The sequence below is a fragment of the Panthera uncia genome, assembly GCF_023721935.1.
Source record: "Panthera uncia isolate 11264 chromosome E2 unlocalized genomic scaffold, Puncia_PCG_1.0 HiC_scaffold_19, whole genome shotgun sequence".
NCBI classification, from domain to species: domain Eukaryota; kingdom Metazoa; phylum Chordata; class Mammalia; order Carnivora; family Felidae; genus Panthera; species Panthera uncia.
This window is the reverse complement of record NW_026057588.1, coordinates 7776393-7803395: the sequence shown is the minus strand read 5'-3', so window position 1 is coordinate 7803395 and position 27003 is coordinate 7776393. Positions and strand designations below refer to the sequence as shown.

Here is a 27003-nt window from a genome sequence, read left to right as displayed (position 1 = left end):
TTTTCTTTTCTTTTCTTTTCTTTTCTTTTCTTTTCTTTTCTTTTCTTTTCTTTTCTTTTCAGAAAGAGAACGCAGGGGAGAGGGGCAGAGAGAGAGAGAGAATCCCAAGCGGGCTTCACACTCAGCATGGAGCCCGACACAGGGCTCGATCCCCCATCCCTGGGATCATGACCTGAACTGAAATCAAGAGTCAGACGCTCAACTGACTGAGCCACCCAGCTTTTTTTTTTTTTTTTTTTTTTTTTTAAAACAGAATAGAACAGGAAATATAGAGTGTCTTACACAGAATGTTGCTTCGTGTGACTTTGGTTTTGTTTATATACATGACAGGCAACCAAATACAGGGTTGATAGGAAACATACAGTGAGTCTGTGAAGAAAGGTTGAGGAGGGGCGCCTGGGTGGCTCAGTCGGTTAGGCGTCCAACTCTCAGATCATCTCAGGTCATGATCTCACGGTCTGTGAGTTGGAGCCCCGCGTCGAGCTCTGGGCTGATGGCTCAGAGCCTGGAGCCTGCTTTGGATTCTGTGTCTCCCTCTCTCTCTCCCCCTCCCCTGCTCATGCTCCGTCTCTCTCTGTCTCAAAAATAAATAAAAACATTAAAAGAAAAATTAAAAAATAAATAAATAAATAAATAAATAAACAAACAAACTGTGGTAGGTCCCTACAAGGAATCCTACTCAGCATTCAGGAGTGAACATGCTACACGGTGCATGAATCTCAGAATTACTACACTAAGTGAAAGAAGCCAGATTAAAAAAAATAAATAGTACAGACTCTATAATTGCAAATCTAGAAAATTCTAGAAAGCACAAATTATAGGGGTGCCTGGGTGGCTCAGTCAGTTAAGCATCTGACTCTTAGTTTCGGCTCAGGTCATAATCTCGCCGTTTCATGAGTTCAAGCCCCATGTCAGGCTCTACACTGGCAGCATGGAGCCTGCTTGGGATTCTCTCCCTGTCTCTCTGCCCTTCCCCCACTTGCACTCTCTCAATCTCTCAAAATAAATAAATCAGCTTTAAAAAAAATACAGGGGCGCCTGGGTGGCGCAGTTGGTTAAGCGTCCGACTTCAGCCAGGTCACGATCTCGCGGTCCGTGAGTTCGAGCCCCGCGTCAGGCTCTGGGCTGATGGCTCGGAGCCTGGAGCCTGTTTCCGATTCTGTGTCTCCCTCTCTCTCTGCCCCTCCCCCGTTCATGCTCTGTCTCTCTCTGTCCCAAAAATAAATAAAACGTTAAAAAAAATTAAAAATAAAAAAAAAACAAAAAAACAAATGGAGGCAGGAGGGAAGGATCACAAAGGGGCACAAGGAGATTTGAAGGGTGAAGTTCATTACCTTGATTATAGTGTCGGTTTTAGGAGTACATATAGATCTCAAAATGTATCAAATTGGGGCACCTGGCTAGCTCAGTCGTTAGAGCATGCAACTCTTGATCTCAGGGTCATGAGTTCAAGCCCATGTTGGGCTAGAGCTTACTTAACAAAAAGAAAACAAATTATCAAATTGCACCCTTTAAAATGCATGCAGATTAGTGAATGTCAATTATATTCAATAAAATTTTGTGGGTTTTTTTTTAATCATACACACACACACACAGAAACAAAACATGGGCCAGATTCCGAGCTCTCTACACGCATTAACTTGTTTCATTCTAGAAACAAATCTATGAGGTAAGCACTATGAGCCTCATTTGAAAGGTGGGAAACTGAGGCCCAGAGAGGTTAAGTAACTCACCCAAGGTCACACAGCTGGTAAGTGGCAGAGCTGGGACTTCAACCCAGCTGCCTGGCCCGAGTCTGCTCTGAACCGTCACCTGGTTAATTATTGTTGGAGTCGTTACAGAGAAGCAAAGATAGATAGAGGAGGAAAGGGGCAGACTATGAGGCTCTTCAACCCAGCCCCTGACCTCCTGCCTGTCCCTGCAGGTGGCAGAGCTGAGAGGCCCTGTGCTCCGACTGCGGGAGCCGCTGGGCGTGCTGGCTATCGTGTGCCCTGATGAGTGGCCCCTGCTTGCCTTTGCGTCCCTGCTGGCCGCCGCCCTGGCCCATGGCAACACCGTGGTCTTGGTGCCCAGCGGGGTCTGCCCCATCCCCGCGTTGGAGGTCTGCCAGGTACGGTTGCCCGCCTTCCTGCCGCTGCTCCCAGCAGCCCCTGGGGCAGCAGAGGGATGGACGGTGTCCCAAGGCCTGCACTAGCCCCACCCCCTTGTAACCACGGCAACCCCAGTCCCCATTGCCCCCGCCCTCCATCCAAGCTTGCACCGCTCATGGACCCCGTGACCATTCTGGCCGGGACCCCGTGAGCCCTCCCCGGAAGCTCACTCCTCACCCAACCTATTGCCTTCGGCGTCTCTGACTCCCTTCCCTCCCGACCCCGTCTCCCATCCCCTAGGATATGGCCACCTTGTTGCCAGCGGGCCTGGTGAATGTGGTGACTGGAGACCGGGACCACCTGACCCGCTGCCTGGCCTTGCACCAGGACGTCCAGGCCCTGTGGTATTTCGGATCTGCCCAGGTACCCTTTGTTTTGCCATCTCTCCAGCGTCCTAAACCTCACCAACGGTCTCCTCCTTTTCTGGAAACCTGGCAGTGCCCCCTTAGAATTCCCGTTGCTAAGGAGGAGAAATTCCTTGGCAACCGGGTCCTGAGATCCCGCCCTCCAGAGTCCCTGTTGCTAAGGGAGAGGATCTCCTTAGCATAGCAACAAGGGCCTGAGATCCTGCCCGGCCCAAAGACCCAATCTCATTGGACAACCCGTTGCTAAGGGACCACACCCTGTAACAGACTCAGAAGCCCACAGTCCACCCTCAAGCCTGAAGGTGACGGAGGGGAACTCCTTGTCAATAAGAACCTCAGGCCTCATTCCTTTGAATGTGGGCTGTTAATGGGGAGGAAATTCCCCAGGCGCAAAGGTCAACGTTGTCTCCCTCGCATCTGGAAGGTTTGCCTGCTACAAGCTGAGCATTGTAGCGCCAGAGCCTAGGTCAAGCCTTGGGGCCCCTCCGCAGTAATAGTCCTGGTTGCCAAGGAAGCAGCTGCTTGGCAACCAAGCTGGCGGAAGGGCTGATCCCCCTTTTCTGTGTCAGGGCTCCCAGTTTGTGGAGTGGGCCTCAGCAGGAAACCTGAAGCCGGTGTGGGTGAACAGGGGCTGCCCTCGGGCCTGGGATCAGGAAGCCCAGGGAGCAGGCCCAGAGCTGGGGCTGCGGGCAGCACGGACCAAGGCCCTGTGGCTGCCCATGGGCGACTGATGCCTGAGTGCCCCCACACTCCGTCTTGGACAGAGGAGAGATGGACCCCGACAGACACCAGAAGCCTGGAGCCTTCTTTTATCATGGCTCCGATGCCCTCCAATAAACTCTGACCAACCTTGGCTGTGCCTCTCAGGGGAGGAAGTGGGGGAGTAGCGACTTCTGTTCTGTTTGAGGCCTTTTGAATTCTAAGACTCAGCAGCTGGGTGGGCTGGCTCCAGTATAAGCCGGTATTTGTGAGACAGATAAAGGGAACTCTGAAGAGCCCCAGGCAGGCCCTCAGAGCCTCATGTTTCCCCCTTGGCCTTCTCCATCGTGTAGCTCTTCCCCTTTGACTTTCTCTGCCTATGCATTGTTTTAGGACCCATAGCTTGCAGACAAACAATAAAACACAGTGGCTCTCTGGAATATAATAAAAACGCTGGTAAGTTACTTTTGCCAATTCCCATGGTGTAAACGCTCCCACCATGTTCCCGATGACTAAACAGCAGGCTAACAGAATTCCTAAATTTTTTAACGTTTCATTATTTTTGAGAGAGAGACAGAGCATGAGCGGGGGAGGGGCAGAGAGAGAGAGGGAGACACAGAATCCGAAGCGGCTCTGCGCCGACAGCTCAGATGCGGGGCTCGAACCCACGAACTGTGAGATCAAGACCTGAGCCAGAAGTTGGACACTCAACTGACTGAGCCACCCAGGCGTCCCCAGAATTCCTAAATTTTTAACAGTCCGCTCCCATGAGCGAATCTGAGCGGCTCGAGCACATCATGTTTTAGAATTATTTTTTTTCTTTTTTTAAAGGTTTTATTTTTAAGTCATTTCTACCCCCAATGTGGGGCTCGCACTCACAACCCGGAGATCCAGAATCACATGTTCTGCCTACTGAGCCAGCCAGGCACCCCTAGAATTCTTTTTGATGCAAGGAACCCACTCGCACTAGCTCAGGATGAAGGAATTTTCTAGAAGGCTACAGAGATGTCCTACAGAAAATAGGGCAAGACATGCATCTGAGGTGCCCCAGGTCTTGAGAACCTAGATGCAGGCAGGAACCAGGGCTGGTCCTTTCTCTGTGGGCATGTGATCACTGGAATTTTTTTTTTTTTTTTTTTTAAGTAATTTGTACCCAACATAGGGCTCAAACTCATGACCACAAGATCAAGAGTTGGATGCTCCTCCCACTGAGGCAGCCAGGCGCCCCATCTCTGGGGTTTTCTCTCTCTACCTGTCTGCCTCAATCAACTCTTTCAGCCATGTGATCTTAGGAAAGCTTCTTAACTGCTCTGAGCCTGTTTCCTCATCTGTAAAATGGGACTAATAGTTCTAACCAGACTGGTTAACTTAGTGACGGGTACACAGCACATGCTTCACCAGTGTTAGCTGTTAAATAGAGGTTGATTCTGTCATGGGGCAAATGAGACTAAGAAGCCTCCTGTCAGTATCTGATTAAAGCTGGACCGGATCATTCTCTCTCCCAGGATCTGGACGTTTGGAGAGAATTGGAGGAAAGTCCCTGGAAGGCTCTGGTTTCTGTCTGTGTTTTGACAACTCCCTCCGGGATTCCACGGGCTGCCTCAGTGTCCTTCCCATTAATCCTGTGGCTTTAACCAGCCAAGGGCAACTACCAGGTCGACGTAACCCCAGCCCTGACCTCTGGCAAGCGTCCGTGCTGCATCCAGGGAGAGGAAATCTGGCCAGTTTGGGTCAGGCATACACTTCTGGGCCAATCAATCATGTCTGGCCAGGGGTGGAAGCTCCTAGTCTGTGAAGCTGTCCACTGAGTGCCTTACTCTGAGCCAGTCACTGTTCCACGTGCTGGGGAGACGGCCAGGAACAAGAGAAGCTAGGCCTCAGGAGCTGATGTTCTAGCGGGCGAGAGCTGTGTTAGGCTCCTGTCGCCGCTGTAACAAAGTTTTAGCGGCTTAAGCACAAGTGTTTGATCTTAACAGCCCTGGGTGTCGAAGGCTGAAAATGGGCGTCACCAAACTAAACTCAGGGTGTCAGCAGCGCTGCGTTCCTGACTGGAGCTCAAGGGAAGAATGTTTTCCCTGCTTTTTCTTTGGCACGTGACCCCGTGCTGCTCTTTGTAGCCCCCCAATCCATGATCGTCTCCCCGCCTCAAGACAAGTCCTGTCTGCAGAGGCCCGTTGGCCATGTGAGGTAACATTGACAGGTTCCACTGGACATCTTTTTTTTTTTTTTTAAGTTTATTTATTTATTTTGAGAGAGAGGGAGAGAGAATCCCAAGCAGGCTCTGTGCTGTCCGCACAGAGCCCCACGCAGGGCTTGAACCCACGAACCATGAGGTCACAACCTGAGCCAAAATCAAACGCTTAATGAACTGAGCCACCCGGGGGCCCCAGTTTATTTATTCTGAGAGAGAGAGAGAACTAGTGTGAGCAGAGGAGGGGCAGAGAGACAGGGAGAGAGAGAATCCCAAGCAGGCGCCGAGCTGTCAGTGCTGAGCCCAACACGGGGCTCGATCTCACAAACCGAGCTCAGGACCTGAGCCAAAACCAAAACCAAGGATCGGACTCTCAGCCGAGTGAGCCACCCAGGCACCCCTCCAGTAGACATCTTCAGGAGCCATTCTGCCCACTGCAAGGGGAGACACAAAACTAAATAATCGAGAAAATATCTGCCTGGCGTGACAAGCTACGCCAGGCTGAACAGGAAGCGAGGTAAAGAGGGCAAGGAGGAGAGAGGGATGAGATCACAGGTTGGGTGAGGCTTTGCTGCAGTAACAACCCCCAGACCTTTGCGGTCGACAACCACAAAGTTCGTTTCTTGCTCACGGTAACCTGTCCATCGAGGGGCGGTAGGGGCCCTCCGTTCATCAGAGCCACGCAGGGAGGGACCCAGGCTGACTGTGGCCCGATCTCAAAGTGGCTTATGTCATTACAGAGCCACTCCCTGACCCACTTAATCCTCATCCAGAAGTGACACTCGGCACCTCCACCCTCCTTTCATTGGCCAAGGGGAGTCACGTGACTGTGCCTGAGTTCCACGGGGCACATGGTCCTAGACTCCTGCAGAGGAAGGCCCCCGGATGTTTGTGAACAATTCTGCCGGAGATGGGTGGGCCAAGCACGAGCTTCAGAGAAGCATGGATGTGGAAGGGACCTTCTATTTTCTCATTTGCCTCCAGGTTGGAGTCGAAGAAACTGAGGCTTATTGAGGATAAGGGGCTGGCCGAGCTCCCACAATGACCCAGCCAGAGCTAAAAGTGATATTTGCCAGGCCTGATGCAACAAGACCTATTCCCCAAGTCCCCTTGGGTCGCGGGCCCTGGCAGGACAAAGCCAGAGGCCCAGAGGACGGTCAGACCCCAGCAACACAACAAGCTCCTGGCCTGTGCCAGGGAGACCCATAATCTGTGCGACTATGGAGGGGACACGGTGGGGGGGGGGGACCACCTGGAAACTGAGGATCTTATAAGAGTTTTGGTGTGGGCCAACGGGAAGGAGATAAAGAGGAAGTGAGTGGCACGGCAGAAGGGCTAGAAAGCTGTTCCAAGGGCAATAGGGAGCCACAGAAGGTGTGTGAGCAGAAGAGAGGTAGGTAGGCTCAGCTCTGGTTGGAAGATCCCACATAACCTGAGGTGACAGGTGTTATGATATGAGAAGGAGCTCAGGGTACCCAGAGATGTCACCCTATCCAACCCGAGTGCACATGTACAAGGGGAGGGTGAGGGACGGCGGCCACCTTCCCAAGGAAGGTGCCATGTGCGTTCAGGGTTTTGTTTTTTTTTTCCAGCTTTGTTGAGGTATTATTGACAAAGGTTGCATATATTTCGGTGATACGACCTGATTTTTTTAAGTGTATAAAACGTGTTGGTTTACTATACCTATACATCGTGAAATAGTTAACCGTAATCAACTTAATGAACACATCCATTGCCTCACAAAGTCACCTTTTCTGTGTGCGATGAGAACATTGAAGATCCACTCTCTTAGCTCAGTGCCTCTGGGAAAAAAAAAAAAAAAAATTCCGATATATCCAAAAGCAAAACAAACGTTTCTCCTAGGAAATTTCAAATGTACCATACGGTTTTGTTAATGATAGGCACCATGCTGTATTAGATCCTCGGAACTTTACTCATCTTAAAACTGAAACTTTGTACTTTTCGGACCAACATCTCCCCATTTCCCCTACTGGCAGCCCCCCCCTCCCCCGCCCCTGGCAACCAGCATTGTACTCTCTGACTCTATGAATCGACTTTTTTAGATTCCACGTAGAAGTGATTCCATACATGATTTGTCTTTCTCTGTCTGGCTTAATTCACGTAGCACAACGCCTTCCAGATTTATTATCTGCGATGTCGCAAACGGCGGGATTTCCTTGTTTTTGTAGCTGAGTAATTTTTTTTTTTTTAATTTTTAACATGTTTATTTATTTTGAGAGAGTCAAAGGGAGGGGAGAGGCAGAGAGAGGGAGACACAGAATCCGAAGCAGGCTCCAGGCTCGGAGCTGTCAGCACAGAGCCCGACTCCAGGCTCGAGCCCACGAACCGTGAGATCGTGACCTGAGCCGAAGTCGGAGGCTTCACCGGTTGAGCCACCCAGGCGCCCCTGTAGCTGAATAATATTCTATTGTGTATATATATATATATATACACCACATTTTCTTCATCCATTCATCCATCAGTGGACGCTTAGGTTGTACCTTGGCTATCGTGAGTAAGCCACGTTGAACACGTGAGTGCAGATATCTCTTTGAGAGACTGATTTCATTTCCTTTGGAGAAATAACAGAAGTGGCATTGCTACATCATATTATTTCTTTATTTATTTGGAAAGTTTATTTATTTTGAGAGAGCGCACGCAGGAGGGGCAGAGAGGGAGAGAGAATCCCAAGCAGAAGAAACAGCATGTGCAAAGGCCCAGAGGTGGGAAACAGCCCGGCGGGGGGGAAGGGGGGGCTGTAGTGGTTTGAATAGTGCCCCCCCCCAAAAGATACGTCCCTGTCCTCACCTCTGGAACCTATGAATGCGACCTTCTCTGGAAAAACAGTCCTTGCAGATATAATTAACTTAAGGATCTCGAGATAACATCCTGAGTTGGGGCGCCTGGGTGGCTCGGTTGGTTAAGTGTCTGGCTTCAGCTTAGGTCATAATATCACAGTCCAGAGCCTGCTTGGGATTCTCTCTCTCCCTCTCTCTTTGCCTCTCTCTCACTCGCTCGCTCTCAAAATAAATAAATTAAAAAAAAAAATCATCCTGAGTTATCCGAGTGGGCCCAACATCTAATGACAAGTGTCCTTATAAGAGACACCCAGAGGGGAGACACTTCTGGAGAAGGCCAGGTGAAGACAGAGGCAGAGATGGAGACACGCAGACACAAGCCAAGGAACCCCGGAGCTCCCAGGAGCTACGCTTAGGCCACGCATCCAAGGTGGAGATGGGGTTGTGGCTGAAGCAGTCGGGGGTCCCCGCGGAGGCCAGAGCTGAGCAGTAGCAGCGGCAGCAGGGAGGTCTGCGGGCGACGCACGGGGTGGGGGCGCCCTCTGTCGGCTCCACTCGCACCCCTCACCTGGACGACCCCCCCCCCACACACACACAGCCCCCTTCTCTCTGTCTCCCCTCTTTCTCCCCTCCCAGCTCTCCTTCCATCTCTTCCAGCGCTCGGCCCTCCTCCTTCTGACTCCTGTGCGCATCTCGGACCAGCCTTCCCCATTCAAGGAGAGGATGAAGTCCTCAGGGCGACCTTCTCCTTGCCCCGAGTGCATTGCTTCTGGCTGGAGCCCGCTCCCCATTCGCTGTGGGTCCCACCGGGGGATCAACCCAACTCGGTGCTCCGGGGCGCGCGTGAGACGCCACCTGTCACCACCAGGTGGCGCCCGTTGCCTCAGCCCGATCCACCCCGGGCTCACTATCGCCCCCCAAAATTTCCTTTCGCTTTCGATCTCTGGCTGTCACCCGGCCTGGCCCCTTCCACGCCCAGCCGGGGCAAGCCTGGTGCGTGAGGAGAAATGGACTCCGGGTCCCCGAGGGGCGGGGCCGGGGTCCCCCTCCTGGCTGAGGGAGGAGGGATGGGGGTCAGGTTCCTGGGTCCCTGGCCTGGGGAGGGTTCCGGGGACCGGACGTCGGGGTTCTTAGAAGGGGAGATGAGTTTTCACCGTAACTGGGGCTCATGCAGGAAGCCCGAGGGAGTAGGAGGCGGAAACTTAGCCACATCAAGGAGCCGAGGGAGGGGTGGGGAGGTGAAGGGGCGGGTGAGGAAGGGGCTGGGGTGTGGGGGTCTGAGACTCCCTCTTCTGTCCCTTCCAAGATCTGGCCATAGGCATGAGGGGCCTCCGGCCGAGATGATAGTGCTGGCGCCAGCCTGGAGCCCAACTGTGCGTATACCTGGGGGGCAAGCTGGGGGAGAGGCAGAGCCGGATCAAAATGGGCAGATCTGAGAGAGGAGATGGACAGAGGTGGGGGACCTGGACAGGGGTTGGAACACGCACAGAGCGGGGGGACATAGGGGCAGGGGAGAGACGGACAAGGGTGGGGGACATATACAGAAGAGAGGGACACGGACAGAGGTGGGAGACACAGACAGGGGTGGGGGACACGGACAGGGGTGGGGGACACGGACAGGGGTGGGGAACATGTATAGAGGAGGGGGACACGGGGCAGGGAAGAGACGGACAATGGTGGAAGACATGCACAGAGGAGGGGGACTTGGACAGGGGTGGGGGACAGCGATAGGGGTACGGGAGAGATGGACAGGGTCGGGGAAGAAATGGAGGTACAAATGGGGAAGGCAGGACCCACGTGGAGAAAGAGGAGAGCGGGACGGAGAGGGGCAGGTAGGTGGACAGAGAGAGAAAGTCCCGGGCTGAGGTGAGCAGACACGGGGAGCCGTGGGCGCAGCGGGGAAATGGGGAGCTGGGGGGACGGACGGGGCCAGCATCGGATACAGGCAGAGAGGAAGCGTGGGGCGGGGGGCTGGTCCGAGACGGGCACGGGAGCCCCAAGCAGGAAGGCCGACTGCTGGACGAGAGGGAAGGAGACCTGGGAGGGGAGAAAGGGGGGAGACAGAGGGGGGGGGGGGGGGGGGGGGGGGGGGGTGAGTGCCCAGGTGAGGGGTGCGAGTGGAGCCGACAGAGGGCGCCCCCACCCCGTGCCTCGCCCGCAGACCTCCCTGCTGCTGCTGCTACTGCTCAGCCCTGGCCTCCGCGGGTCCCCCGACTGTTCCTTCAGCCACAGCCCCATCTCCTCCACCTTCAAGGTCACCATCCGAAAGCTGGTGAGGGCCCGGTCCCATCGTCTGCGGTGCGCCTTTCTGCGCCCACTGGGGCTAAGTTCCCCCCTCTAGGTGTCTGGCTCTCTGTCCCCTTCTCTCTGGCTCTCTGTCCCCCTCTCTCTCTGTGGCTCCCTATCCCCCTCTCTCTGGGTCTCCATAGTTCCGTTTTCTCCTGTCTTCAGCCGGGTCTGACCCTGTTTTCTCCCATAGTCTGATTACCTGCTTCAGGATTACCCAGTCACTGTCGCCGCCAACCTACAGGACGTGAGTCGCAGATGGGAGGGGCTGGGGCGGGGGTAGACTCAGGAAGCACCACCCCTGGGGGGGGGGGGGAGGAACTCGCCAGCCGGCCGACCTGCCCCTTCCTCCCCTGGGATGCAGGACCCCAGGCCCTGGCCCCTCATCCTTCCAGCCCCACCAGCACAGGCCCCCAGCCCCCTCCACCGGCGGGCCCCCGAACTTGGGTTTTCTCTCCCAGGACGAGCTCTGTGGGCCATTCTGGCACCTGGTCCTGGCCCAGCGCTGGATGGGTCGGCTCAAGGCTGTGGCTGGGTCCCAGATGCAAAGCCTGCTGGAGGCGGTCAACACCGAGATACATTTTGTCACCTTGTGTGCCTTCCAGGTTAGCCCTGAACTTGGGAGACAGCTAGGGGAGCGGGTGAAATGCCTTCCTAGGGCTTACTTACTGGAGATTTCTTTAGCAACCCACGTGTGGTGGGGCTGGAACCCCAGTCCCCCTGGGGGGCCCCACTGCTGAAAAGAACGCTTCCCTGGGCACTGAAAGATGGCGAGGGTCCTGGGCCTAATGCTCCAGTTCTGAGTTGATTTCTCAGGCCCGTTACAGGGTGTTGCTGAGGGGTTCTCTCCCCTAGCGACCAGAAGGAGGCGATCCAAACCCCCTCGGGACCCAGATCTGACTGGGCCCGCTCGCTGTGCATCGCTAAGGACATCTCCCCTTAGCAATCCTGGGGGCAGGGGTCCAAACTCTCCCTCGGAGACCCTCACGGGACCCTGTTAGGCATTGCCAGGCAGGGAAGGCCCTTGGCCTGAGCGGAGGGTGATGCGGTGGTGACGTCTCCCTCCCCTGCCCCCAGCCCCTCCCCAGCTGTCTTCGATTCGTCCAGACCAACATCTCCCACCTCCTGCAGGACACCTCCGAGCAGCTGGCGGCCTTGAAGCCCTGGATCACCCGCAGGAATTTCTCGGGGTGCCTGGAGCTACAGTGTCAGCCCGGTAAAGGCCCCCCCAAGCCCCCCAAGCCCCCACCTCCTACCCTCACCTCTCGCATCCCACAGCCCCTCACCCCTTCCCCTCAGGCCATCCCAGACCCTGCTCTGCTCCCATTGGCTGTGTGACCTTGGGGCATGTCCCCCCAAGTTCATTCCTCTTTCTAGGCCTCAGTTTACCCATCTCTGAGAAGGGAACAGTCATCCCTGCCTTTTTCTTTTTTTTTTTTTTCCAGGTTTTTTTTTTTCCAAGTTTCACTTATTTATTTTGAGAGAGAGAGAGAGAGAGAGAGAGTGCGCACAAGCAGGGGAGGGACAGAGAGAGGGAGAGGCGAATCCCAAGCAGGCTCTGTGCTATCAGCGAGGAGCCCAATTCAGGGCTCGAACCCAGGCCCATAAATAAATAGGCTCTTACACAAATAAATAAATAATTATTTAGTGTGACATTTCACGTCCTTTGTCCCCTATTAAATCTTTAGGAACCAGTGTGCATTTCACACTGCTGACACATGTGAATTCAGACTCTCTTAGGAGGTGTGTCAGCAGTTGCTGGGGGAGGGGACTCACCAACTCTAAAGGATCAATGGGAAATCACATAATCAGAATATAATGAGGGACTGCGCCCTGTGAAAACATGACTTCTTCAGCATAGTAAGGTTTGCTCTGTGGCCAAGTACATAATCCGTTCTGTAACTGACCCTGTCTTAGGAGGAAAAGGGGGAAAAAAAATAGATTATTTTTTGGCAGGATCCGAGTTGAATCTGTGTGTACATATTTTCTCCCCACCTTACTATGATATTATTTGGAGGTTCCTGTCCTGGTATTTGTTACTAGATCTGTCAGATTGTTTGGTTTTTATTTCTGTTTTCGTTTAGTATTCTCTGTACCACACCCGGGGCTGGAACTCACAGCCCCAGGATCAGGAGTCACGTGCTCCACTGGCTGAGCCCGACTGGTGCCCTTGAGAGGGATGGTTAAACACTACCTTTTGGGGCGCCTGGGTGGTTCATTCGGTTAAGCGTCCGACTTCGGCTCAGGTCATGATCTCACAGCTTGTGAGTTTGAGCCCCTTCATCAGGCTCTGTACCGGTGGCTCAGAACCTGGAGCCTGCTTCGGATTCTGTGTCTCCCTCTCTCTCTCTTTCTGCCCCTTCCCAGCTCGCGCTCTCTCTCCCTCTCTAGGATAAACATTTAAAAAAAAATTTTTTTAAGCTACCTCCCATCCTAATTTTCTCAGTTTCTCCCCACACTTCCAATCATTTTGCCATCTAAATCAAGCTTCATTTGTCATTGGTACTTACATTTATGACTATTCATTCATTTGACCACATTTTATGAACCATGTCCTTGGTGACGACACAGCCCAGAGCAAGGCCAAGTGCTTGCCCATGTGGGGCTGATATACTAACTGAGAAGAAAGATGATAAACACATAAGGATAATAATTAAAGAGGAAAACAGCTGAGTATAAGGAGCCCTATGCAGGCAAATTACAACAGGGTGATGGAAGCATGGTCTGAGGTCGTTGGCTGGAAAGTCACTGAAAGCTGAGAATGAGGGAACGGCCAGTGCAAAGGCCCTGAGGCGGAAACCTGCCTATGTGTTTAAGGAAGAGTGAAGGGACACATGTGGCTAGAGCCCAGTGGGTGAAGGGAAGAGAGAATGGGGTGAGTGTGCACAGGGAAGGGTCTTTGACCGTTTTATTATCTGCCCATTTGTCAATTGGCCAGATATTTAATTTATGAAATTAAGCTATTATAATATTACTTAATGAGCACTAAGTAGTAGGGTCTGACAATAAATAAGATAAGGTTCCTGTCACCCGCATGGAGCTCACAGCCGATTGGAGGAAAAAGAGGAATAAACAAATCAATACATAAGCCCTAGAAATATATTTCTCCAGGGGCTCCTGGGGGGCTCAGTCGGTTGAGCATCCAACTTCGGCTCAGGTCATGATCTCGCGGTTCGTGGGTTCGAGCCCCGCGTTGGGCTCTGTGCTAATGGCTCAGAGTCTGGAGCCTGCTTTGGATTCTGCGTCTCTCTCTCTCTCCCTCTCTCTCTCTCCCTCTCTCTATCTCTCTCGGCCCCTCCCTTGCTCTGCCCTTCTCTGGCCCAGCCCTTCTCCTCACTCACCCAGCCTCCTCTCTCCCAGCAGACTCCTCCACCACCCCACTGCCCCCAAGGAGCCCCAGGGCCTTGGAGGCCACAGCCCTGCCAGCCCCTCAGGCCCCTCTGCTGCTCCTCCTGCTGCTGTTGCCCTTGGCTCTCTTGCTGATGTCCGCTGCCTGGTGCCTGCACTGGCGAAGGAGGAGATGGAGAACGCCCTACCCCAGGGAGCAGGTGAGCCAGCAGAATGGACAGAGGGCTTGGGGAGGTCTGAGGGGATGACACTGACCCTGTGGAGGCCACAGGCGCTTACGCCTCCAGGCTCTGGGATGTGCTGCCCCTGTGGCTCGCGGAGCATTGACTCGGCTCGGTGAATCCTTCACCAAGCCCAGCACTCTGGACTTTGTGTGTGGGGCGGGGGGGGGGGGGGGGGGGGGTGGGGAGTGTGCTCTGGATGAGGAAGACCACTCTGGGGCCATGACGACCGGACAGACTGGATGCTGGGCGAGGGTCCCAGGAGAGAGGACAAGGCCTGAGTCAGGGCCAGGACTGGCACCATGGGGATGGAGAGAAGGGGACAGGCAGTTTCAAGAGTCAGGGATCAAGAAGGACAGGGCGGGGGCACCTGCGTGGCTCAGTCAGTGGAGCAGGCGACTCTTGATCCCCAGGTTGTGAGTTCGATCCTCACGTTGGGTGTAGCGATTACTTAAAAAGAATATCTTAGGGGGCACCTGGGTTGCTCAGTTGGTTACGTGTCGAACTTCAGCTCAGGTCATGATCTCACAGTTCATGCGTTCGAGCCTCGCATCGGGCTCTGTGCGTGCTGACAGCTCAGAGCCTGGAGCCTGCTTGGGATTCTGTGTGTGTGTGTGCGCGTGTGTGTCTGCCCCTCCCCCACTGGCACTCTGTCTCTCAGAAAATGAATAAACATTAAAAAAATGTTTAAATAAAATAAAATAGGGGCACCTGGGTGGCTCAGTCGGTTAAGCGTCCGACTTCGGCTCAGGTCATGATCTCACGGTTTGTGAGTTCAAGTCCCGCCTCGGGTTCTGTGCTGACAGCTCAGAGCCTGGAGCCTGGGTCAGATTCTGTGTCTCCCTCTCTCTCTGCCCCTACCCCCCACCTGTGCTCTGTCTCTCTCTATCAAAAATAAATAAATGTAAAAAAAATAAAAAATAAAATAAAATCTTCTTTAAAAAGCACATCTTTAAAAAACAAGACAAAAAGAACAGGGCTGCAGGTTGACAGGCTTGGGCAGGTGGCACAGAGGACCCTGGGTCTGGCCCAGTGGGGAACCTGAGGGACAAGGGAAATTAGGGAGAGAGAGTGAGCTCAGCGGGGACCTGGGTGCATAAGGGGGCCCCAGGGGAGACATTTGGCTACAGGAGTCTGCAAGCCAGGAGAGAGTAGCCTCCTGAAGCAGGCGGAGGGGACCATCTTTGCAAAGACTTCCAGGTGTGAAAAAGCTGTGAGCGGAGTGTGGGTGTGAAAATCTAGCCCTCAAACACCAAGCAAGGGAGCTGGGACTTCCTGTCCAGGGTAGCAAGGAACCAGGGGAGGTGAGTGATGGAAAAAAGAAGGTGAGAACAGGTGTGAGGGCGGGAGGCAGGTGGGCCAGGAGGGAGAAGGGACAGAAAGCCTTAGTGGGTTCCTGATGGGCCCAGAGGACTCTAAGAAGAAGCAGTTTGCAGTAATTGTTCACAGATATAATGCCTTAGAGTTACGGCCCTTATGCTGGGGCTTTCTACGAATTAACCTACTTCATTGAGAAGCTGGTGTCATTTTTATTTTGTTTCACAGAGGCTGAAACCAAGGCACAGAGAAGTAAATAATTTGCCAAAAGTCACACAGCACATGAGTGACAGAGCCAAGACTTGACTCTGGGCTTTCTGGGCATCTAAGCCTTTCCCTCTTCTGCCTCAGTTTCCTTATCTGTACAAAAGACTCTAATAATATTCTTTCTACCATAGAGTTGTCTGGAGGTTAAGTGACACACACAAAGCCCTCAGAGCAAGGCTGTCCAACAGAAATAGAACACAAGCCACACATGTCATTTAAAACTTTCTAATAGTTGGGGCACCTGGCTCTCTCAGTCAGTAGAGCATGTAACTCTCGATCTCAGGGTTGTGAGTTCGAGCCCCACATTGGGCATGTAGATTACTTTAAAAAAAAAAAAAACTTTCTAATAGCCACATTTTTTTTTAATTAAATTTAATTTTTTTTAGCGTTTATTCATTTTGAGAGGAGAGGGGAGGGGCAGAGAGAAAGGGAGAGAGAGAGAATCCCAAGCAGGCTCCACACTGTCAGCGCAGAGCCCCATGCAGGGCTCGATCTCACAAACTGTGAGATCACGATCTGAGCTAAAATCAAAAGTCAGACGCTTAACACCCAGGCGTCCTGTAGCCACATGTTTTTAAGTAAAAAGAAACAGGTAACTTTAATATATTTTATCTCACCCTGTGTATCCAAGATGTTGTCATTTCAACATGTAATCAATATTTTTAAAAATTATTGAGGTAGTTTACTCATTTTTTTAAACGTTTATTTTTGAGAGAGAGAGAGAGAGAGAGAGACAGACAGAGCATGAGTGGGGTAGGGGCAGAGAGAGAAGGAGACACAGAATCTGAAGCAGGCTCCAGGCTCCGAGCTGTCAGCACAGAGCCCGATGTGGGGCTTGAACTCCCAAACTTCGAGATTATGACCTGAGCTGAAGTCGGACGCTCAACCCACTGAGCCACCCAGGTGCCCCAAGATAGTTTACTCATTCTTTCATACCAAGTCTTTAGAATCCAGTGTGCATGCGACACTAAATTTTTATAAGAAATGCTTCATCTGTAGGGGTGCCTGGGGGGCTCAGTCGGTTAAGCGTCTGACCCGCTCAGGTCATGACCTCACGGTGTGGGTTTGAGCCCTGCATGGGGCGGGGGGGATGTGGTGACAGGTGTGGGGGTTGTGGAGCCTGGAGCCTGCTTGGGATTCTGGGTCTCCCTCTCTCTGTTCCTCCCCTGCTCTGTCTCTGTCTCTCTCAAAAATAAATAAAGATTTTTAAAAAATTAAAAAAAAAAAGATCATGACTTGAGCCCAAGTTAGACGCTTAACCAACAACTGAGCCGCCCTGGCGCCCCTACAATTTTTTTTTTAAGGCCATCCATTGAGTTTTCCTCCCATCCTTGCTGGTATCCACTCTGCTTTCCTGCTCTCCTAAGAAACACACCATTGCCTAAGTTTAAATTAGGCAAAATGTAACAATCAGCTCCTTAGTTGCTTTGGAATGCTCACTTTCCCATGGGGCTGCCTTGTGGCTGTGATGGGAGAGCTCAGATCCCGCTGCTCCCATCACTGTCTGAGAGAACCGTCTTGTCTCGGACAGTGATGCCGAGATGCTGTGTTACAGCGAGCGCTCACTGCAAATGGAATTGTTTTCAGTGGCCCTGCACTTGATGCTCCCCTCTCCTCTCTCCACGGACCCCCCAAGCAGCCCCGTGAGACAGACACATGTATCATCCCATTTACAGAGGAAGACACTGAGGCCCAGAGAGAGGAATCACCTGCCCGAGGACACAGAGCCGGGACTCGGAGAAAGTCAGCTAGAGACTGGTTCCTTCCTCGACCACGCTGCCCCGCTCACTCTCCCCCCAGGATGGAGGCAACGCCAGCCCCCAACGCCAGCCCCAGACCCACCTATCCCCCTCTGTACAAAGTCCTTGTCCCCAGGAAATTGTATATAAATCATCCTTTTCTACCAGCTCTGGCCAGGCCTGTCTGTAGGTGGGACATGGTGTGGACGGGGCAGTTTGCGTGCGAGTCTCGGTTTTTCGGTTAACGCAATGCTTCATTCAGTAGCCGTTTTCTGACGCCTCCTGGGGCCCAGAGCCAGTGCATGGCACTGCGGGGACCCAGATGCGAGTCAGAACCCACCCAGCCCCCTCAGGGCTCCTGATCTATGGGGGAGAAGACACGGGACCCCTCTGGGGTCAGTACAGCGTGACACGTTCTGATGGCAGGAGAACAGGCACTGTGGGAGCCCAGAGGAGGTACCCGGCCCAGCCCCAGATACCGGGGACGCTCTCTGGAGGAAAGGACCCCAGCCAAAAAGCACTGGGATTGTGACATGCCAGATATTAGAAGGTGGGGCTGGAGAGGAGGACATCGCAGGTAAGGGACGCAGCAGAAGCCATCTGGAGTCATTCCCTCACACACTCTCAGATCGCATAGGGAAAACGACTTCCACCTGTTTTACAGATGAGGACGTTGAGGTCTAGACAGGCCAGGGGTTTGGCCAGGTCATAAGGAGGCACACCAGGCACCGGACCCAGACCTACCCGGTCTAGACTGGGCCCTGAACAGAAAGCCTCGTTGCCCTCTGCGGGCCACCACGTGCCCTGCAGCCTGCGCTCGCTTTAGCGGGCGAGCCCCCGCCCTAGAGGGAGATTAGCGGCCCCTCAAAAATATGGCGGCCGAGGCTGGCCAGCCCCGCCCCAGCTGAGCCGTCCTACCCCCACGTGATCTCTCGCCCCTCACAGCAATGGCTATCTAAGCGCAGGCGAGAAGAATTGGACCCGGATTGGACAGTCGGGAGACGACCCGCCTTCTAGCGGGGGCCTCTCTGCGCACGCGCTAGACGCTTCAACCAATGCGAAGACGGAAAGCTGCCCGCACAGCCCATGCGGCGTCACTTCCTCCGCCCCTGTTTCAAGGGATAAGAAACCCTGCGCAGAACCTTCCTCCTTTCCTAGGCGGCTGCCGAAGATGGCGGAGGCTCAGGTGCGGGCTCCGCGCGGGCCGGGGAGGCGTGGGGCCGGGTGGGATCCAGGCCGGGGCCGAGTTATACCCTCTTTCCCCTCGTAGGTGTATTGGGAGATCTAATCTAGGTAATTGAGCGAAACGGGGCAGCTTTTGGTCTAAGAAGAGTCTGCAACGGGGGAAATAGGAGATACACGGGGGGTTTTTTTGGTTTTCTTGGTCGGTGACTGGCTAAAATGCGGCATCGTTCCTCCCTTAGGGGTGATTATGGGGGCTCCCAGCACGGGAAGAGTTAGTTTAAAATTAGGTCTCGTTTGCCTTTGTCCCTTGGCCGAATGAGACCCTTGTGTCCCCAGCGGCGGGGAAGCACGCAGAAAGCGCGTGGGCGGCCTCGCGGCGGTGAGACGCCGAGGACTGACCAACATGCCCCAGTCGCGCGTTGCTTCAACCTCGTGGGACTGCTAATCCGTGTTCTGCAGCTTTGAGCGTTTTCGTAGGAACCTTAGGCAGTGGGTCCAGAGCGTTCTCGCCTACAGGGCGTGCAGGAACGAATTCCTCTTTTTCTCTTGCTCGTTGGGGTTGATTTTAAAGATCTGAAAGGAGGGACCTGTAATAAAAAGGCTCCACAACCCCGGGACCTACACTGTTCTTAAACGGGAGGTGGGGGGGGGGGAGGTTGGGGACCTCGAGGGACACAGCAGAAGCTTAGGTCTGAGTGCCCGCACTCCTGTCATTTCTTTTCTGTAAAGGAGGGGATGGCTCGGGGAAATGGTCCCCATGTGAATTTCATGTAAGGAGTCTGAGTGGTTGAGGAAGGAAAAAGCAAGTGTGTGCCCTGGGGAAAGTGGTAGAGAAGTTCTCTGAACACGTGTTCCTGGCACGGCTTGTGTTATATTTTGTGTAATTCCCTGACCTTCCCATAACGTTCCTGAGGCAGATACTGTTATCCTCATCTTCCAGGTGAGGAGGCTGGAGATTTTTAGCCAAAGTCACATTGTCAGGAAGTCTGGCTTTAGATTCTGTACCCTTCTGCCTTCCAACAATCACAAGTATATAACAAGCACTCGGTAAGAGTGGGGACTTTGCTCGTGGTGAAGAAGCTGAGGATTCAGTGTTGAGCAGTTCGCCCAGGGACACAGTTAGTCCATGTAAAACCCAGCACAGGCTTGTCTGCACCGCAGAGCCTCACCCACACTGGGCCCGTTTCCTTTACTATTCAGTGTGTGCTGGAAACGGTTTTGCCCTTGAGATCAGGAGAGAGTGAATCCGTCAGCATTCCCGCAGCTGGTGTCACCGATGATAAATTCTAACTGGGTCCGTGGACAGAGTGTTGCCAGTCTTTGTTCAAATCCCAGCACGTTCTCTCAGCCTTGAATGTAACCTGGGCTTAAAAAATTCCTGCCCTTCAGGCAGCTGTGAGATGTGAGGCAAGGTCTTTGTTTTATTCCATTTACTGAAGTCTTGAGTCCCCCATTTGCTTGCTTGGCCACATCTGTAAAACGGGCCTTGGGTCCTAGTTTCCAGGCGTGCTAATGGATAGGAATTGCTCTGGGGGAGAAGGTGAAAGAATCAAGTAGAAAGCAATGGTTGCTTTGGGGGGTGGGTAGTCAGTGCCATGGGTGTGTCTAAGCTCTCCCCCCATCTCCACCAGGTTCTGGTGCTCGATGGCAGAGGCCATCTCCTGGGCCGCCTGGCGGCCATTGTGGCCAAACAGGTGCTGCTGGGTAAGTCTGCTCTGCCCCCCCCCCCCCCGAGTCCCAACCAGAGGTCCGTGATGAGCGACAATCACCATCTTTCGTTTGAGTCTCACGACCATGAGATCAACCCCATGCACCGCTCTGAGACCTGCCAGCCCCTCCCTGTCCCGGGGTCGGGGGCTCCAACATGAACATTCTTTTCCCGTTTGGCTGTTAATTTAAGCACAAGTCTAGCTCTGTGACTTGGGTGGGGCAGGGGGATCCCCTGCCAGGGTCTTGGGTTTCTTGTGCCTTACGGTCAGTTCCACACAGGGGAGGATCCCTGTTTCCGGGTCCTCGGCGTAACCGGGCAGGTGTGTGGTGGCCAGTTTGTAGGTAAAGCCTTCGGCTGGCTACCTAGCTTTTGTTCTCCTCCGTCACCTCGTTTTCCTTTTTCTCTAGGCCGGAAGGTCGTCGTCGTGCGCTGCGAGGGCATCAACATTTCTGGCAATTTCTACAGAAACAAGTGTAAGTTCGGACGTGGGAGGAGGGCTAGAGAGGATTGACCTGGGAGGGCCTCAGGCTTCCTTGGCTCCAAAAGTGAGCCCGCAGGTGGTGGGAAGTGCCCATATGAGTTCCTAAAAGGCCCCTGGGAGTGTGGATGTTTGTGTGTCTGGGGCTGAGCCTTCGCGCTGCTCTCTCCCCGCAGTGAAGTACTTGGCCTTCCTCCGCAAGCGGATGAACACCAACCCATCCCGAGGCCCCTACCACTTCCGCGCGCCCAGCCGCATCTTCTGGCGGACGGTGCGAGGTGAGCTGGGCCCGAGGACCGCAGGCGGGGACGGCCGGGTGGCCAGTGATGAGGACTTCTCCCACTCGTGTTCGAGTTCCCCAACCATGAGATGACTCCACATGCACTACCATCTGAGGCCGCCTGTGCGCCGGCGGGGCGGGGGTCCTCGTGAGCCCCGGTGAGCGAGCCTGCCGCCCCTCTGCCCACAGGCATGCTGCCCCACAAGACCAAGCGAGGCCAGGCCGCCCTGGACCGCCTCAAGGTGTTTGATGGGATCCCACCCCCCTACGACAAGGTGAGCGTGACGTTCCCGTGCCGCATTCGTGTGCGCGGCGTCCGTGATGTTGCACAGTTGTACCTACATTGTTTGATCCTCGTGAGAACAGCACTGACTGAGACGCTCTTCCAGCCAGCCTTGTCCCCTGTCTGTCCCTCACTCCAGGTTTCTTAAGCCCCTCTCCTTCTCTAACAGAAAAAGCGGATGGTGGTTCCCGCCGCCCTCAAAGTTGTGCGGCTGAAGCCTACACGGAAGGTGAGCTGTCAGTTACACAGAGTAGTCTCGCCGGGGGTGGGGGGGGTGGACTTGAGGTCCCGGAGGCTGGCAGATGATGTCTCTTTCTCACGATGGTCTGCGGATGCCACTGCTGGCGGTGCCGACGACGCCAATGGCTCAGCTGATGCCAGGAGGAGGGGGCGGGGAGCCCTTACGGGGTCTGCTGTGACAGCTTCTCACCTGTCCCCCAGCCACCCTGGCTCCGCTTCACTTCTCCCCCTTCCCCCACAGTTTGCTTACCTGGGGCGCCTGGCTCACGAGGTTGGCTGGAAGTACCAGGCAGTAACGGCCACCCTGGAGGAGAAGCGGAAGGAGAAGGCCAAGATCCATTACCGGAAGAAGAAGCAGCTTGTGGTGAGGATGGGCTGGAAGCTAAGGGCACCAGGCTCTCCAGGGCCTTTGGGGGCGGGGGCGGGGGCGTGTCTGGATGCGGTGGCTCAGCCCCGGAGGCCTCTCTGAGGCCCACCTCCGGGAGGGGAGTGGGATCCGGTGGGGTCGTGGGAGGAGTGTCCCAGGCGGCAGCCACCGACCGGCATCTGTCCTCCTCACCCCACAGAGGCTACGGAAACAGGCCGAAAAGAACGTGGAGGGGAAAATCAACAAATACACAGAGGTCCTCAAGACCCACGGACTCCTGGTCTGAGCCCAATAAAATTGACTGTTTACTCCTCATGCTTGGCCTGGCCTGCGCTTCCTCCATCGCCGCCCTAGGATGTGGGGGACTCCGGGGGCCCCTGTTTAGGTGCCACAGGCAGCCTGGGCCTTAGAATACTGGGACCACAGGGCTTTAGTCACTGCTGCTCAGGAAGGCCTCCTAAAATGTTCGAACAGCTCTAAGAGCTTTGAGGCATAGGTTGCCCGTGACGTCCTCATTCGTGAAGTTTTAAGAAGTTGACAGTTGCGACAACTAGGGCAGTTTCACCATTCGCAAAAAAAGATACCTGGAAAGTGATCGGAGGGGGACCCTGCGTTGTGCACGGGGTGTGTCCAAACTTCCCACGTGGTCAGGTGCTAGCGCTGCAGCTGTTAGGGTGAGGGTGCTGAGGGCCAAGCCTGGTGTCCACAGAGGTATTTCCAGGTGCGCACACAGGGAAGGACAGCCGGGGGTCACAGGCACTGCCCTCTGGCTTTCCCTGTACTTTGTGATCCCAAACCAATAAATTATTTTTAAAGAAATGTGGTGTCTTGGCAGTGTGTGTCTGCTGCGGAGGCAGGCCCAGTGGAGGGAGGCCCCCTGGGCAAGAAAAGTCGCTCGACACAACGGTTGCCCTGTAACCTGCCCTTCAAGGAATTTCCTCCAGGGTCCCGCGTAGTTCTCAAAACCGCCACGGCCTGAGGTTGCCTAGTGGGTGAAGCTGTCGAGTCAGCTGTAAAGTATGGAGTTGCCACCATGGCAGACCCAGTCCCGTCCTCGCGGTCCCATGGGCCCTTCTGGTCTGTGCCACACCAGGGGGTCTGGGCTTTTTTGGAAAGAAAGGGACGGAATGGTCTGCAAATAATGCACTGGAAACAGGAATGTTAAGTTTCGTGATGCCTTTTTTTTTGTTGTTAATGTTTATTTTTGGGAGTGAGCATGAGCAGGGGAGGCGCAGAGAGAGGGAGACCGCATCTGAAGCAGGCTCCGAGCTGTCCGCACAGAGCCTGACGCTGGGCTCATACCCACAAGCCACGGGATCATGACCTGAGCCGAAGTCAGAAGCATAATCGCTGAGCCACCCAGGCGCCCCTCCATGATGCTTTGTGAGACAAAAGCTAGACCTTTTAGACCTGGAAGGATAGACATGGAGCATTTAGCAGCTACCCAGTTCTTAACTGTCACCTGTTAATGTGCCCTTAGGGATTAATGGGCAAGGCTTGAAAACGTTAATGTTTTTTTGAGGGAGATCCAAGTGGGGGGAAAGGCGGAGAGGGAGACTTCATCCCAAGCAGGCTGTACCCTGTCAGCAGAGAGCTCCATAGGGGATCAAATCTGCGAACTGAGAGATACTGACCTGGGCCAAGACCAAGACCTGGATGCTTAACTGAGCCACCCTGGTGCCCAATAGTTGGAAATTTTCTAATTTCGGTCAGTATTCAAATGCCTAACGGTACAAAGAAAACTACTTGAATATGTTAAACATTTCACTGTGTAATACGCAGGGCAAGTTATAACTCCCGTGTCCTGTCGTGGTTAATCTTCCCAAGATGTCCAAACTCAGTGGCTTAGGTTTTCCCTGAGAATCGTTTAACAAATCAGTGGTACCTTTAGCTTTCCCGGGGTTCCCCTTCGCCACAGAAGGTGCCTCCAGGAGCGACCCAAAACGACAAGAGTTCAAATGCTGTTAACAAAACTGCCTGTTAAAGCAGCACAATATAGTCCCACCAAAAGCAGGATCCCTTAAAAAGATACACTCGGCTTTATAAACACGTACAACTTGCCACGTGAAAAACCAACCACGTCGGGGCGCCTGGGTGGCTCAGTCACGCAGCCGACTTTGGTGCAGATGATCTCGAGGTTCGTGAGTGCGAGCCCCACGTAGGGCTCTGTGCTGACAGAGCCTGGAGCCTGCTTTGGATTCTGTGCCTCCCTCTCTCTCTGCCCTTCCCCTACTCACGCTCTCTCTCTCAAAAATAAATACAAACGTTAAAAAAATTTTTTTTTTTCATCTGTAAAAAAAAAAAAAAGCCACAGACTGGGAGGAAATGTTTGCAAATCATCTCTTTTGAAGAACTTGTATCCCAGGTGTGTGTGTGTGTGTGTGTGTGTGTATAAAGAAAGGAAAAAAAAGAAACAACCAAGTAAATTTGAGCAAGAATTTGGAGAACTATATCACCCAAAAAGATCTACAAATGGTCAATGAACACATGAGAAGCTGCTGGACATCATTTACCATTTGAAAATAGATTTTCTGGATATCCCCTAATCCTTCCTGGAGGGCAATTACGGAGACTCCAACACCCGGGTCAGCAGCAGAAACATTTTCAGAGCTCGATCTTGCAACTCGCCCAAACGCTCACCACCAAGGCTCCCCCCAAGCAGCGCGTGGGCACGCCTGGCCCATCTCCGCCAGGTAATAGCAACCTTTCCCATCCTGGGCCATGTGCAGGGTACAAGGGAGGGTCTTATTTTGCTAGGCATTGGGGTGCACCCTGGAGAACGTGATCTTCTCCAGGTCAAGGAGAAGACCTTGCATTTCCGCTGTGAAACATTGGTAAGCACGCCTGAAACCCGGCAGGGGCAGGAAATATTCGCTCAAGTGGTAATAACTAGGGTTGGCTGAAGTTGGTTATTGGACATCAAGGCTCTTTGACACTGCAGGTCTGAAAATCAAGTGTAGTGGTCCAACCACACTTAAAATGAATATAGAAATAGAAACAGAAAAAAAAATCAGTGAGTTGCAGGAAGGAAAAGAGAAAGTCAAGTTAGAACGCATGAGGAAGGGGAGGCCTGGCTGGCTCAATCGAAGAGCATGCGGCTCTTGATCTCAGGGCTGTGAGTTTGAGCCCCACGTTGGGTAGAGAGATTACTTAAATACATAAACTCAGAAAAAAAGAAAGCAAGAGGAAGGAAGGGAAGAGGAGGAGAGAGAAACAGGTGTTTGGTCACAGTGCAGAATGTACTTCCTACTGTGGGTTGTGGTCATTAAAAGCTGTGCAGCTAAATATCTCCAAACTGCCCCCACCCCCTTCACGGTGAAGCAGTATTTTTTTTCCCTTTTCCCTTATCATCAAAATCTCACCAGTTATTCTGAGCAAATTGCAAAATACTGAGCATTTTAAAAACCAGAGGAAATCACACTTAATCTCACCACCTGGAGATGCAAACCACCAGGGCCAGCATCGTGCATTTCCTTCCAGGCTTTTTTCTAAGTCACTTTTGTACATAGTTTACCACACATTGCAGATAACAACTCTGAGGCCTGCTTTTTTTTTTTTTTTTTTAACTAAATATAATAAATCCTTATCAAGTTATTCAAACACTCCAGAAATTACTTTTTTCTTTAAAAAAATAAACCTAATCGCTTCTCGGCCTTTTGGCTAAGATCAAGTGTAAAAAAATAAACCTACTATGAGGTCAGTTGCAGGGGGGTGGGGTGGAATATAGAAGGTTTTAAAACAGAAAAATGAAAAGTCCCTCCCTTCTAATGCTACCGTCAAAGGGACTGAAACAACTACATTTAAAAATGTTTCATATGGGGGCTCCTGGGTGGCTCAGTCCGTTGAGCGTCCTACTTTGGCTCAGGTCATGATCTCACAGTTCATGAGTTCGAGCCCCGCATTGGGCTCTCTGCTATCAGTGTGGAGCCTGCTTCAGATCCTCTGTCCCCCTCTCTCTCTCTGCCCTTCCACCACGGGTTCTCTCTCCCTCTCTCTCTGCCTCCCTCAAAATAAATAAACTTTAAAAAAAAAGTTTCACTCAGTGGCACCTGAGTGGCTCAGTTGGTTAAGCGCCCAACTTTGGCTCAGGTCGTGATCTCACAGCTCGTGGGCCCCAGCCCCGCATCCAGCTCTGCCCTGACAGCTTGGCTGGCTCAGTCAGTGGAGCGTGCAACTCTTGATGTTGGGATTGTGAGTTCGAGCCCCGCCTTGGGTGTACGGATGACCACAACAATAAAATGTTTCAGAACTCACAAAGCTATTAAGTGCAAAAGAAATTTAAGTAATTAAGTTTTTTAATTGGTTTTTGTAAGTTTGTAGCGTTTACATCTCTGAAGTTATTAAACAACTTAAAGACTATAAGACTATTATTTATACTTATACATATATGCACATATGTGTGCACGTATGTATATATATATATACACACACATATATTTCTCTACAGCAGGGCCGTCCAACAAAATTTTCTGTGTTCATAAAAGTGTTATGAATCTTCTCTAATATGCAAGCCACATGTGGCTTCTGGATACTTGACATATGAATAGGGCGGCTGAGGAACTGAGTTTTAAATTCTATTCAATTTAAATCTAATCTGTATCTCTTAAAGAATGAAGAGCAGGGGCGCCTGGGTGGCTCAGTCGGTTAAGCGTCCGACTTCAGCCAGGTCACGATCTCGCGGTCCGTGAGTTCGAGCCCCGCGTCAGGCTCTGGGCTGATGGCTCGGAGCCTGGAGCCTGTTTCCGATTCTGTGTCTCCCTCTCTCTGCGCCCCTCCCCCGTTCATGCTCTGTCTCTCTCTGTCCCAAAAATAAATAAAAAACGTTGAAAAAAAAAATTTTTTTTTAAAAAGAATGAAGAGCCAAGGGCGCCTGGGTGGCTCAGTTGGTTGAGCGTCCGACTTCAGCTCAGGTCACAAATTCGCTGTCTGTGAGTTCGAGCCCCGTGTCAGGCTCTGTACTGACAGCTCAGAGCCTGGAGACTGTTTCAAATTCTGTGTCTCCCTCTATCTCTGCCCCTCCCCCACTCATGTTCTGTCTCTCTCTGTCAAAAATAAGTAAATATTAAAGAAATAATAAA

General features: G+C 52.8%; 3 protein-coding genes and 4 non-coding genes across 13 annotated transcripts in view; all 7 read left to right on the top strand.

The window, feature by feature from the left end:
- Positions 1-3678, top strand: part of ALDH16A1 (aldehyde dehydrogenase 16 family member A1) — a 14922-nt gene extending 11244 nt beyond the window's left edge. The window contains exons 15-17 of the mRNA XM_049620871.1: positions 1925-2110; positions 2391-2513; positions 3085-3678. Of these exons, the coding sequence (XP_049476828.1) occupies positions 1925-2110; positions 2391-2513; positions 3085-3246 (471 nt within the window). The 3' untranslated portion in view covers positions 3247-3678. The remainder of the gene's footprint in view (positions 1-1924; positions 2111-2390; positions 2514-3084) is intronic.
- A 5456-nt stretch (positions 3679-9134) lies between these two features.
- On the top strand, positions 9135-18364 carry FLT3LG (fms related receptor tyrosine kinase 3 ligand). Of its 7 annotated transcripts, none has more exons than XM_049620877.1 (9): positions 9135-9196; positions 9510-9576; positions 10365-10475; positions 10683-10736; positions 10951-11094; positions 11567-11705; positions 13850-14037; positions 15604-15627; positions 17319-18364. In XM_049620877.1, exons 2-9 carry the CDS (start codon positions 9544-9546, stop codon positions 17529-17531), a joined length of 906 nt encoding a protein of 301 aa, XP_049476834.1. In that variant the 5' UTR covers positions 9135-9196; positions 9510-9543; the 3' UTR covers positions 17532-18364. The 7 variants fall into 7 exon arrangements, with proteins under 7 accessions (XP_049476834.1, XP_049476835.1, XP_049476833.1 ...); XM_049620878.1 differs by lacking the exon at positions 9135-9196 and adding an exon at positions 9208-9276; XM_049620876.1 differs by lacking the exon at positions 9135-9196 and having other exon boundaries at positions 9288-9576; positions 11621-11705.
- A 112-nt stretch (positions 18365-18476) lies between these two features.
- Positions 18477-22240, top strand: RPL13A (ribosomal protein L13a). The gene is made up of 8 exons (XM_049620880.1): positions 18477-18567; positions 20198-20270; positions 20685-20750; positions 20932-21033; positions 21225-21310; positions 21488-21547; positions 21800-21922; positions 22125-22240. The coding sequence occupies exons 1-8, from the start codon at positions 18553-18555 to the stop codon at positions 22209-22211; spliced, it is 612 nt and encodes a 203-aa protein (XP_049476837.1). The 5' UTR covers positions 18477-18552; the 3' UTR covers positions 22212-22240.
- LOC125916235 (small nucleolar RNA Z195/SNORD33/SNORD32 family) lies at positions 20311-20394 on the top strand. Its single transcript, XR_007455846.1, has one exon. It is a non-coding gene; the product is annotated as a small nucleolar RNA Z195/SNORD33/SNORD32 family (small nucleolar RNA).
- Positions 21072-21156, top strand: LOC125916233 (small nucleolar RNA Z195/SNORD33/SNORD32 family). Its single transcript, XR_007455845.1, has one exon. It is a non-coding gene; the product is annotated as a small nucleolar RNA Z195/SNORD33/SNORD32 family (small nucleolar RNA).
- LOC125916236 (small nucleolar RNA SNORD34) lies at positions 21347-21418 on the top strand. Its single transcript, XR_007455847.1, has one exon. It is a non-coding gene; the product is annotated as a small nucleolar RNA SNORD34 (small nucleolar RNA).
- Positions 21616-21702, top strand: LOC125916239 (small nucleolar RNA SNORD35). The gene has a single exon (XR_007455850.1). It is a non-coding gene; the product is annotated as a small nucleolar RNA SNORD35 (small nucleolar RNA).
- Positions 22241-27003: the final 4763 nt, after the last annotated feature.